Source organism: Solea senegalensis, linkage group LG5 (assembly GCF_019176455.1).
Source record: "Solea senegalensis isolate Sse05_10M linkage group LG5, IFAPA_SoseM_1, whole genome shotgun sequence".
Classification (NCBI taxonomy): Eukaryota; Metazoa; Chordata; class Actinopteri; order Pleuronectiformes; family Soleidae; genus Solea; species Solea senegalensis.
The window spans coordinates 25,370,121-25,383,174 of NC_058025.1; the positions used below are offsets into that span (position 1 = coordinate 25,370,121).

Sequence of the window (13,054 nt, forward strand, 5' to 3'; positions counted from 1 at the left end):
ATGAGATGACTAGTAACAAATGTATTGAAGATATCTAAAATGGGAGTTTTTCCTAGTAAAAATTGAATTGCAGATATCCACGATGTTCATATAAGTGTGGGTATCTGAAGTGAAAGCCCAATACACATGAATGGCAAAAGTGACATTGTGAATATCTGAAATGGCATTTGTGTATAGGAAGAATGTCATTGTGTGATATCTTATATGTTCATTTTGACTAGGAAGAACTGAATTACAGATATCTATATAACACATATCCAGTCTAGCTATTAAATGTTAAAACGGCTTGCCATAGGAGACACAGAGAGGGAACAAGAGCAATGACGTAATTAAACTAGAGTGAGACCGGAAACTGCAATTCCCATGATGCATTGCAAATGCCGTGGCCACTGGACGGGGGAAGGGAAGCTGAGATTGGAGGGAGAAACAATCAGAAACTGAGGTACTTTTTTATAAACGCTTCAGTGATATAACAGGTGGCTGCATGTTGTGTGTGTTGTTGATTATATTTAATATGCCTGTTTGACAAAAGCAGCTTTTATCGCCTGTGTTGTGTATGTGGGGACAGACTCAGTCCCCGTTACACTTCACTAGAGCTGCGGCTAGCCCGTTAGTTAGCCTGACAGCTGGTTTTTCTCGTGCTAATCATCTCTTAACTTCTTCACTGCACTCAATATTCGTGTTTAAACCTTCTCGCTGGATGCGGCGCGTGTAGTGTGGGTTTCTCCCGGCACAGACGGGCGCTGTGTTCCCGCTTTGAGACCAAGCGGAGCTGCGTCTTTGTGCCAGCGGGGTTGCTATCTGACACACGGCTAGCATGTCGGCAGCTCCAGATAATGTTAGCTGAGTGCTGTAGCTGTCAAAGCGTCGATGTCACAGTGGACAAGTGTCCTCTACTACAGTGGACAAGTGTCCTCTGCAACAGTGGACAAGTGTCCTGGCAAAGTTGTGTTTATTTCATTCATGCACTGCTGGGGAGTTTAAGTTAGTCAATGCATCAGACTCCATTTGTCCATCATATATCCATTAAATATGTGCAGTTATTCATGGACCAGCTGTCAAATAAAAATCATAACCACGATAGATTTGAAATTACATAAGAGTACAAGTGACTCAAATGTGTATTCAAGTGCAGTACATGCAGTAAATGTATTTATTTGCATCACTTGATGTAGGTTACTACTACTATTACGTAGTTAGTTAGTTAGGTAGAAGAATGTTGCATTACTGCTTTCTTCCTCTTTCTGCCTTTCATGATGATGATGATAGTCTGTCAAGCTTCCTCTGCTGATCACAACCAGATGCTTTAGAATAATTAGGTATATGACAGTACATTAGAGTGCAAGTGTAACCAAAGTCTTTCTGTCTGTTCCCCCTGTTCTTCCCTCACAAATTTGATTCTTGTCCTTTTAGCCTTTTCACTTTTTATCCTGCTCACTCTGCCAAGAAGAACAAACACACACGAGAGGTAAGGAGAGAGTCAAGAGTGATTAAACCCACAAGAAGGCAGTAATGCAACATTATCAATACCAAATGCCGAAATACACAAAATGATAACACAATTCTTTTATAATAATACTAATTAAATTTTGTAATATAATATATGTATTATATTATAAAATGCAGTTGACTGCCTTCTGCTTAAATTACCTGGTTCCAGGCTCATGATGCCAGGACTCAATATTTACAAGTTAGTTTATTTTAAATTTTGTGGTTACATATTCATCAACTTTGACGTCATTACACCTGTATTTATTTCCCCATTTGAAGTGATCTATTCATAATTTATGCACCATTGTTTCTCACTGACCATGGCTATTCATTTTGTTTTGTTCTAATTTTCAGAACTTGTGTACATATGACAGTCCCTTCTCAGGATTCTGGCAAAACAAGTCTTATATCTATGACCCACATCTCACTGGACACCTGCAACTCCTGCTCTGGAAGTCCACTGCTGCTTCACATGAGCCTAAAGACATAACCCAGCAGAGACCTAAAGCTGCACCTGTGTCTGGATTTGTTTATTGAGCACTAAAATAATGACGTGTCTCAGACGGGGAGAGCCCAGCCCTGAAAAGCAGTGTCATCAGCCAGCATCTGTGTACCTCTGATGGGGCTGAGGAGTGAACCCACCGGCAGAGGAAAGAGACCAGTTTCCACCTAACTTCTGTGTACACGCTCAAGGTTAGACTTTGGAGTACCTAATCAAGCCAGACTCCACACAATCATCGCCATAGCAAAGAGCTGCAGAACATGGAATTCTATTGGCAGTGATGATGGTTTAGTGAAATCATACTGATGAGTGACACCGAGTATACGAGAAGAACATCAGAAAGGCTTAGATACTTGCAGTCACTACAAATGTGCACTACAGAAACCATGGCGGTCGTCCTCGCGTTAGCTCCTCAGCCCATTTTTGTCCATGACTTCAGAAGCCTGTAGAGTCCAGGATCAGGAACACATGCCCCAGCCCACACACATGTATGCAATGGAAGAAGACATCGATGTCACATCACATCCTGAGGTAACTTTTCCTTAATTACCTTTGCTCCTAGTTTTTCTTTAATGTTAATCCCTTTAGAACAGAATGGCAACACCTACTCAACAAATGGTTGTGGCATCTGACCACTGGCGCTTTATCGATAGTCACCAAAGTTCCCCCACTGCTCTGCGCATTTATTTCATTTTAATGTAAATGTATTGAAGCAGTATTGAACTTAGCTGTATTTAACTTTAGGCCTAAATTCTCCCCACACTTGAGCTGTAATCCCATTTTGGTTTGTTTGGCACGTATCCATGGCTGCAGCTAACAAGAGTTATACCGTATCTATAGCTTTGTTTTCTAGACATTCGGATGAGTAAAGCCAACATAGTGTCTTAGGTGTTGTAGGAAGGAGATTTGGTGACAGTAGAGCCACAGCACACGATTCAATTCCTTTTGTGTTCCTCAAACGAGTGCATTATCATCCTGGAAGAGGCTGCGCCTTTCAAGATAGAAACTTTTATTTAATTAATGGTGATGACTTAGAACAACCTCAGTGATGCTTTCCACTCCACTTAAGAGACAAGTGGACCCAAACCATGTCAGCAAAATGGCCCCCACCGCATAATCCCCTCAGTGTTGTATGGGGGAAGGATGACTCATCTGACCATATCACATTTTTCCAAATCTTTCGACATTGAGTTCCAACATGGAGCCTCTCTGTGTAACCGTCACCTGACACTGACGTTGTTACGTTACACTAACTTGTGCTGTCGACTACAATTGATAAACCTATTTACGGGTGGTGATTTATTTTATATATTTTTTTCAGCACAGATCTATAGGCTGTTGTCACTATAGTCACTGTCCTTACTCTTCTCAGTTATTTGTTATACCTGCGTTAAAGTTTGATCTGATAATTGTATCATGCCGTGCCATTTGTACTTGCTGAATGTAACATACCTATTATTACCAGATTCTTACCGGGTAAATGTATTATTTACACTTTTGTGGCACCTTTTTCTTCATGTAAGATGTAGTATATTAAGAAAGTGATCATGTGCAGTGTTAACGTTGTTGTGTGCATGTCTGATACATGTGTTCTGTGTGGCTGCCCTTCTGTCAGGGTCTAAACGGTCTGTCCAGTGAATGTAAACCATCAGAGGAGATCACCAATGGACACTCCAATCATAAGCCCGTGAGTATCTATTCAAGCTGCCGTCGCAATTTGTTTATTTCCGCCAAGTCCTTTATTCATAACCCTCATTACTTAACAGGTCATGAATGGTATAATTATTGGCCATAATGTCAAAGACCACACCAACGGCAGTGCGCCACTCACATCTCTGCCGGTAACTTAATTTCATTCTGCGTATCTCACTCAAGCCAACATGGCTCTTCTTTCATGCCACTCATGTAAGATTCTTGTTCAGATTTCAGCACTGAAGCAGAACGGTCTTCTGCAGACCCTGACGGCAGGGGGGGACCAACCTAAACCTTCAGGTAACACACACACACACACACATATAGTCTCACACTGCCTCTCTTTTGTTGAACACCCTCTTCCCACAGGAATATGTGAGTGTATCCTAGAAACCAGGCAGCCTTTGCAGGTAAACGCTCCCTCAGGAGGGAAGGTTGTCTACTCGGAGAAAGCAGAGTCTCCGTAGCGTCCTCTACTTTCCGTGTCTTTAGAGAGTTGTGCTCATAGTTTCGTTTATACTAAAGTGTGCGTCTGCATCATGGGTTTTTCCACACATGTGGACTGTTCCAGTGGTTTGTGCTACCTGGAGTATGCGCAGTGGGCGTGGACGGTCACAAATGTGTGAGCTGCACATGGATGATGACATTTAAAATGTAAAAAAGTATGAATTGGCCACAGGCAGTGACATCTGTGTGTGTGTGTGTGTGTAGAAAGTTTGTGGAACTCGTGTGTGAAGCAGTTTGTTTTCTTACCTCATCTACGTGAATCTCTTCACAGAGGAAAATGTGGAGTTAGAAAAGGCCAGGCAGGAGTGGGAGGCCCTGGAAAATGTTCAACCAGGTCAGACACATCTCGCCGTTTCACCTGTTTGAACAAAAATAAAGATGACTTATTCTTTTTGTTTGAAAGTTGCTGATCTAAGTGAATAACCTCATGTAATATCCCTTTAGCTTTCACTGAGGACTCAAGCCCAAGCCCACTTATCTCCTTCAATGAAGCCCTGCAGTACTTCCAGACCACAGACCTCGGGGATTTGCTAGTAAGAAATGCTACATAACCAAAAACTCAAATGAAAATGTCTCACATAATGCCGGTGAATGTGGTGCTCTACATATTTACATGGTAAATTCAGCATTATGAATATTCTACAATACTTAGTGGAACAACATGATCATGTAAACGATTCCCTGAGATGGGAAGGAACAGCTGGAAGCATTTTATTGTGACACACAGATGGAGGATGTGGAGTTTGCGTAACAAATTAAAACCAAAAGGAAATTTGATTCAAAGACCTGGGGCCCACATCAGTGAGAAGAATTCAACTGGAGAAAATTTTCCCACCACATAATCAATGAACTGTCAATACAAAAATCAAGTGCGTTAATTAAGATGGCTGTAGTCTGTTTGAACTCTAAAAAGAGCGTTATGTTCTCCAAATGCAGAAGAATATCCAGCCAACCATTCGCAGGACTGGTCTGGCTGCTATCGCACACTTCCTCTTTGGACCTCCACGGCTTCATCGGGAACTCTTGGAGGAGCGGGATCTGGTCTTTGCCATTGCACAGTGTGAGTGTGCAATTTACAGCCCATAATCATGCCACTGGTCTTTGTTAAATCGGTCATCACTTTTAAATGTCTGTGTCTTTCAATAGGCCCCGTGGACAACAGCCAAACCGTCCACATGCGCGTCCTCCAAACCATTTATAAGAAGCTCGTCGGCAGCAGACTGGACTGTCCTCGCTACGGCGTGCACTGGGAAAACATCGGCTTTCAGGGTGAGACATGGTGGTGATGTCGTCCTGTCTTAAGATTTGTGTTTGTGTCATAATTACTGCAAAAAAAAACATGTTTTTACTTAGAATTACTGACCAAACGGGGAGATTCTATGCTGTGTCATCTGTGTGTCACTGTAGGTACGGACCCAGCGACTGACCTACGCGGCACTGGCTTCCTGGGACTGATGCATACTCTGTACTTTGTGATGGATCCAGAGACTTTGCCACTGGCTAGAGACATCTACAAGTTATCCCAACACCCTACACAGGTATTATAGACCACAGTCTGCTCCTGTTGTTCTTTTTGCTCTAATATTTAATTGATTAAGTAGAAAAAAAAGTCTAAAGGATTCTGTAGCTTTGAGCGTTGGGGAACTAGATTAGAAACGAGATTATTGACCTCTCCTTGTAAACTTCAATCTTATATGATCCGTTTCTTTGCTTTAGAACTTTCCATTCAGCGTGATGTCGATAAACATGACCCGCATCGCTCTGCAAGTACTCAGAGAGGAGGCCTTGTCCAAGTGAGTCATCGCTGCTCAGTTATTGTTTTCACACAGCCGATGAACTGTGTGTGTGTGTGTGTGTGTGTGACGCACACACGATCACTTCTAACCAGCGCTCACGTGTCTCTGGTCGTGACAGGGAGTGCAATCGTCGTCAGCAAGTGGTCGGCGTCCTGAATGAGTTTTACGTTGCCACGTATCTGCACCTTTACCAGCTGTGGAAGACCCAACACAAGACCATCGCTGACTCTGGTTTTGTACTGAAAGGTGATGAACGATTATATTTTCCTCTTTCTCTAAAACACGACTCGCGTGTAGGACGTCGACTCAGAAACGCAGATCGTCGTCCTGACACGAGTCCCACATTTTCTCTTGTTTTCAAACCCTCAGAAGTGGAGCTGTTTGCCAAAAAGAACCCCAAGCAGATGCTACGCCGACTCGAGGTCTTCCTGAAAGAGAGGCAGGCAGTCGGGATCCCCTGTGGGACGTCATCAGACCCTCAGGCCCAACAGCCGTCTCCCGGCCTGGGGGAGCGAGCGGCCAGAGCCGTGGTGGGACAAGGAAGCAAGGGGAAGGAGATGCACTTCACGGGAGTGTGTGATCTACCACCAGACATGGAGGGAGAGGCCAGACTCATCTAAGCTAGACTCTGCGTGAGTGTGCGTGTGAGCAATCCTGCTTGTGGGTGTGTCTGTTAGCGTATTCCGAGTGACTAACTCAGAGAGTTAGAAGAACCCCCGCCAGACCCTGGTCTAGGACCTGCTATCTGAACCTTTTCAAACACTTCCACTCTCTCCCTTGCTGCTGGGGTGTTGCACTTTGATCACATTATGCTTTCAGAGTTATATTTCCTTTTTGTGTGTGTATGTATGTGTGTGTGCGTGCGCCTGTTTTGTTACATACATTTGTTTGTTTTTTTTAACAGAAAACAAAGAACGGCGGACTGTAGAGTGTAAAGATAACGTGTCATAAAAATCAAGAAAGTGAATTTGCACTTTTCTGCGGATTTCAGCCAAATATGAATTGTTACTCGTCGCCTGCCTAGAAATCCAAAACATGCACACCTGTGTTCCCACGGTCTCTGCCAGGTGATGTTAGCATCGCAACGAGCAGCCGATATCAAAGGCTAATGCTAACGGCCCACGCTGCAGCTGACGGGCAGCATTATAAGGTTTAAGTGAAGTAAAAAGAAAAAATTCAAATCCCTTTTATGGAGTTTTCTCTCAGCAGATTTCTCTCAGCTTTTGTGCGGCGAACAGACGTCGTTCTCAGAATTCTCACACGCTAGTCTTTGAATGCAGCGTGCTTCGAAGGTCTACTCCCCTTTGCATCTCCGCGTGATTGAATTGAACGTTATTGTGACAGATGTCGGACGGTCAGTCCACGTGTGTGGTGGTAAAGCCAGTGATGGTGTGATTGACTTAGTCCAGAGGTCCCGCCTAATATGGGGGGGAATATATTTTAAATAATTTAAAAAAAGAACTAATCTAGTCCTTTGTGAAGGGACGTCCTTCATAACCTCACCGTTATGAGTAAAAGCACTTCAGAGTTTGTTATTAAACTGAGGCTCCGTGACCGTGTGAGGGATTTTCAACACTGTTATTAGTCGATCTTAAAGTCTTTTCATGGTGAAAGCCAACGAGACGTCCGTGTGTCTGTGCTTGGTCCCGGCTTCATTCAAAGGTCTGGTATGAGCTTTCTCTACATTCCGTTACAAAGCATGTGATTGTAATTTTTTTGACCAGTTTAGAAATGTATTCTATTGTGTGTATGGGTGTGTGTGTGTGTGTGTGTTTGTGTGTGTGGTACCAAATGGATCAGCTGATATTGATGAAGGATGCCTCCCCTTGGAGATGTATGGTACAGTATGCAATCCCAGCTCTCACTCAATGATAATCAAAAACGATATGTGCTGTGTAACGATAGAAATCGTTCTTTACTTCAGGGTTTGTGTGTGTGTGCGTGTGTGTGTGCGTGTGTGTTGTATGACAGGAACAGACTACAGATGGGGCGCTTTCCGTAGCACAAAAGAAGTCCGCTTTACTAAGTACTTGATCCTCGGAGCTGCAGATTTGTAATTGTACAATTACCGAATGCTCGTCGTAAATCAAGGAGCATATTCTGCAGCCTGGAATGGGTCCAGCTCCTCAGCAGAGCACGCGGCTGCGCTGTGCTGACGCGAAACCGTCTCCCGTTGTCGTAGTCTCAGTCTGTAGCATGTTCAGGTAGCACTAGTACTGTAGCATCTTATATCCTCCTCCTCTTTGTAAAGCTTGTTGATGTCATGTCTCAGTTACACTCTGTAGTGTCAGTGAGTGAGCAAACTGTTACTACTATAGCACATCCATTCCATGTTTCCATTACGCTTCCTCCGGTAGACGCACGTGTAGGCGGTGCAGTGTATGTCCTGCAGAGACGCGGGAACGGCTTGACCTTGTCTTCTAAGAAGGTGACGATAAAAAAAAAATAAAAAAAAGTCGCCTACGTCCCCCAGTGGAATCGTGTGGTCGGTGCTCGTTCTTTTTTCCGTGTGATGCGGTAAACACAGTCGCCCCGCCCCCGTCAATGGATATAAACACACACACACACGGAACAATCGCGGGCGTGTAAATCTTCAATGTCGACGTCCACTCAGATCATCGTTCTCCATCGCTGTTTGCCACCGTGTAACTTAAAAAAAAAAATGGAGCTGATGTACTTTTGCCAATTGTTTGCGAGTGTTTTGATTGATCAGGAACTTTTTGCACTGTTGTAGACCTTTGATAGGAACGTGTGACGTATGCAAGCATAAGCGGGCCTTCAGCGGGTCTTCATCATTCAATAGCCATAACTACGTTTGTCCTCGCAGCCACGAGTGAGATTCCCCCTCATCGCTCTCAGATGTTGCACCACAGATATGATCTGGCATTTCGTTTTATTCCATTTTAAACTGAGGAGCAGTACAGTGTGTATGTAAATCAGGAAGTTTGTATATAGAGAATTAATGATTGTAACTGTATGATTGTCTGTAGGGCATTATACTGAAACACATTGCTTACCTCAAGACTTGAGACAAATCTCTCCTTCTCTCCCGATGTTTGTTTGGTTTTTACGTTTCCTTGTGTGCCCCCCCCCCGACATTCTCTCTGTCCTATAATAACACCTGAAGCACTACATGATTACAAACTAACACAAACGCTGGTCAATGTTCTGTGTATTCTATTTAAAGACACATTTGTAGACACTATATAGGCCCACACATGTTCTGATGCACATTTGCAGATTTAAACAAAAAAAGAAAAAAAAAAATCCTTTTTAAAAGAATCTATAATTGGCTGATGTTTACCATGTTGAAATAAGCTGGTTTTCTTGTGGCTTCAGTGATAGTAAAGTATATCTTTGCTGTTTTTTAAGTGTTTGATGTGAGGAGAACACTTCTTTCTAGCTACAGTCACAGACATACTTCAATATCTGATTGTAAAGACATAGGCTTGATGAGCAGTCATAATACTGTGTATGCTTTGACCTTGGTATATATTAAGTATCCAAACAAGGCCTGGTTTATCCTCTCATATTAAGAAAAGTTATATTTTCAGCGGTTGTAATTGATCTTATTCTTACGCATCGATCACCATTTGGAGTCTCCTCAGTTGTGAAAACAGAAGGGAAAAGAGAAGAGAAACCACGGGTTCTTTGCAGGATGTCGTGTGCTCTGAGAGGCGCGCGCTGAACGTCTGCTCCCTGCAGCAGCAGCTCGGCAAATACAATCACTTCTTTCAATATCCTGCGCTTTATATGAAGGTGTTTTACTGTCGCCGCCGTCGTCATGTCCCTCAGAGCATTTTATGACTGTACCTTGATTGTAGAAGCCCTATTTTATACTGAGAGTTATTTCAGAATACAGTATGTGCTGGTGTACATTAAATGTATTGTATGAAGAAAGCTAAATAAATGCTGTTTAAAAGTGAAAACGTGTGCCGTGCCTCGTCGTATTCCGTTCATATTCCACATCTGTACGTGACCGTTTTACTCCACTTTATCACACACACACACACACCTAATAAACTTTATGAGGTGTCCTGTAAAGTGGCACTGGTGTGGTCTTCTGCTGCTGTGGAAAAAGGCCACTCCAAAAATAAGCAAAAGACAATGAATATTAGATATTTTTTGCTTGTAATAAGCAAAAACAAAATTCTATATTTATATATATCCAGTTATATTATAGCCTTACAAGATGAGGGTGATCTTGAAATTAGATGGGAAAACTAAAAGTATTGTCTCGTAATAAGCGTGTGATGCTCAAAAATAGAGCTGCAACTCACGATTATTTTCATAATCGATAAATCTGTCGTTCATTTTCTCAATCCATCGTCCATAAAATGCCAGAAAACCTTAAGAAATGTTGATCGGCGTTCGTCAAACCTGGAAATGATGATGTTCTCAAATGTCTTGTTTTGTCCACAAACCAAAACGATTCACTTTTAATGATTTCTTCGTTATTCAGAGCAAAGAAATAAAGAAGCTTAAACAATCGGAAATGTTGTTTGTACTGACTCAGTCCTGAACGAAGCAGTACTGGTTGCTAATACCGAGGGTTTAGTTTTAGCCTTGTGCGCTCGAACATAACAAAACGGAAAGATTGGTAATGTTCCAATTATCTTGCAGGTGTATTTTCCTTCATATATCACTCAAGTCATAATACATGTAAGAAAAACAACAAACCAAATTGCTCACTACATCAAATCACAAAGGCACAGTTGAAAAACTGTTTGCTTCCCAAATCAGCAACACCTGTGTTTAGCTTAACATAACTTGGCTGACTCAGGTCAACTGAGCCACACAGTAAATACAGCCCCCTAGTGGCACAGAGCAACATTACATGAAATAATACAAAATGAATATGGCTCACACACTCCAGCCCCTAATTGCATCTGCCAGAGCAATTACACCAAATTGAAATGAGACATAAATACCAAAAAAATAGCCACTATTTATATAGGGAACCAATTAGGCTTTAGCTTCATTAAGCGAGCATATTTTGGTTATGGGTCGTTCAATGATGTTTGTCTTGGTCTTTAAACTAACCACACGTACCAGACCTCTCTGATCAGGGAAGGTTTCCAGGACTCTTCCCAAGATCCATTTTTGACACTCCTGTAAAAAGCAGTAAGTACTCGTGGATCCATCTCTTCCAAAAGAGATCCGAGATGCACTGGCTTTGTTTCCACCTTCTCCTCGCGTAAACATCCCTTTTGTCGAACAGGTTTTTCCTTTGAGGAGTAGCAGATGGTTTGGCGTCAGAGCCTCCCGGTCGTTGGGGTCCCCTCTGTCAGCCTTGTGATGGGGCGATCGTTGAGCATAGCTTCAGCCTCACAGAGCAGGGTATGGAACCCTTCGTCATCCGAGGTTTGCACAAAATCTTCCTGATCATCTGTATCATGCGCTCCCAAGCACCACCGTGATGGGACCCAGCTGGAGGGTGAAAGCTCCACTTGATTCCCTTCTTGGACAAGACTCTTTGAATGCGGTCATGATTCAAAGACCTGAACTGATGATGGATAGCTTCTCCAGGACTTTCAGCTTGAATTTGAAAGTGTCCGCCTCGATACACAATACATCAGCAGGCAATATTCCCAATAAAGATGTATGTACCTGTTGTATTTGAATATGATGAATTCATTTTCAACCTCATTTGCATACTCTTTATCACCCATCAATTTAGAAGTAGATTCTTTTACTTTGGACAGTTTACCAAAGTTAGACTTTCTTTCCTTTTCTAAAGTGCTTATTTATTCCAACAAAGCTTTGGGTGTTAGTTTAACCACACGTTTTTCCAGGTACAGATTTGACCCCTGCACCCACATCAGTCTCATGGCTGAGTTGGCCTTTTTCCTCTTCAGCAAAGTGAATTGGCTCATTCATCAATACGCCCGCAAATAGCGCGCAGGCGGTTGCGAATCTGCTACCAATGCACTGGGTTTACGCGAATGTGTACACACACACACATTCATGATATCAGCGCTAATCAACACGTACCTCAATCGTGTGTTGGCCGGCTTTGACGAATGCTGTCCCGGTGTTATGACGTTGGTGTCCCGCTGGCCCTGGAGCTCGCTCGGCAACGCCAAACATTTGCCCACCTCACGTCCGTGTTTTTCAAACGAACACGTAAATCCACAATGTAGCAGGTCCAGGTCCGCGTCCCCGTCGGGGAATCGAACCCCGGTCTTCCGCGTGGCAGTTTTTCGAGCTAAATGTGCTGACTCAGTCCTTAACCCAGCAGTACTGAATACGAAGGGCGCTCAAACACAGCAAACCGGAAAGTTCGGTAATGTTCCAATTATCTTGTTCAGGTTTATTTTCCTTCGTATAAGTTTAACTTTTAATACATGGAACAAAAACAACACACCGAATTTCTCACTACATCAAATCACAGAAGTTACACAAGTCAAAATACTGTTTACTTCCCAAATCAGCGACACCTGTGTTTAGAGTTCAATGGCATAACTTTCGTGACTCGAGGTCAACTGAGCCACACAGTAGATACCGCCCCCTAGTGGCACGGAGCAACATTACATGAACTAATACAAAATGAATATGGCTCATATATTGTTTTTTAATCATGGAAAAAAAGCTTCAAACTGAATATAGTCGATTAATTAATTTAGTTATTGATTAATAATCAATTAATTGTTGCAGCCCTACTCAAAAATAGTATTTTTTTTTGTTTCAAGTGTATTTAACTCATTTTTAGTTCTATAATTGTGACTCTGGTCCAACACCTACTTGATATGAAACATCATGTCTTGAAGTTGGCGTTCCTGACTCGTGTTAAGCTCCGTAATGATCTCAATTCAACTGAAGTCGATGTCTTGAAACGAGAGGATTGGCCTTTTTTAAATAACAACTTTCTGACATGGTTTCCTCTGAGCTGTGACTCAAAACAAGACATTAGATATTTTGACGATGGTCTGGACATCCTCTTCTGACCTCTGACCTCAACAAGAGGTCTGATATTTTGAAGGTACGGCGATTTCCTCTCCTTTGGACCATCCTTTGGACCATCTAAAGGACAGCGTGTGTGTGTGTATGTGTGAAAGTCCCAGAG

The 13,054-nt window shown here is 42.6% G+C and overlaps 1 protein-coding gene across 2 annotated transcripts; it reads left to right on the forward strand.

Annotated features, from left to right (window-relative positions):
* The first annotated feature begins 374 nt into the window (after positions 1-374).
* Positions 375-9,307, forward strand: elmod3 (ELMO/CED-12 domain containing 3). Of its 2 annotated transcripts, XM_044026531.1 has the most exons (14): positions 375-442; positions 1,414-1,468; positions 1,846-2,524; positions 3,609-3,680; positions 3,760-3,834; positions 3,916-3,985; positions 4,464-4,526; positions 4,637-4,725; positions 5,129-5,252; positions 5,339-5,461; positions 5,600-5,730; positions 5,909-5,985; positions 6,107-6,234; positions 6,358-9,307. In XM_044026531.1, exons 3-14 carry the CDS (start codon positions 2,423-2,425, stop codon positions 6,606-6,608), a joined length of 1,305 nt encoding a protein of 434 aa, XP_043882466.1. In that variant the 5' UTR covers positions 375-442; positions 1,414-1,468; positions 1,846-2,422; the 3' UTR covers positions 6,609-9,307. The 2 variants fall into 2 exon arrangements, with proteins under 2 accessions (XP_043882466.1, XP_043882467.1); XM_044026532.1 differs by lacking the exon at positions 1,414-1,468.
* Positions 9,308-13,054: the final 3,747 nt, after the last annotated feature.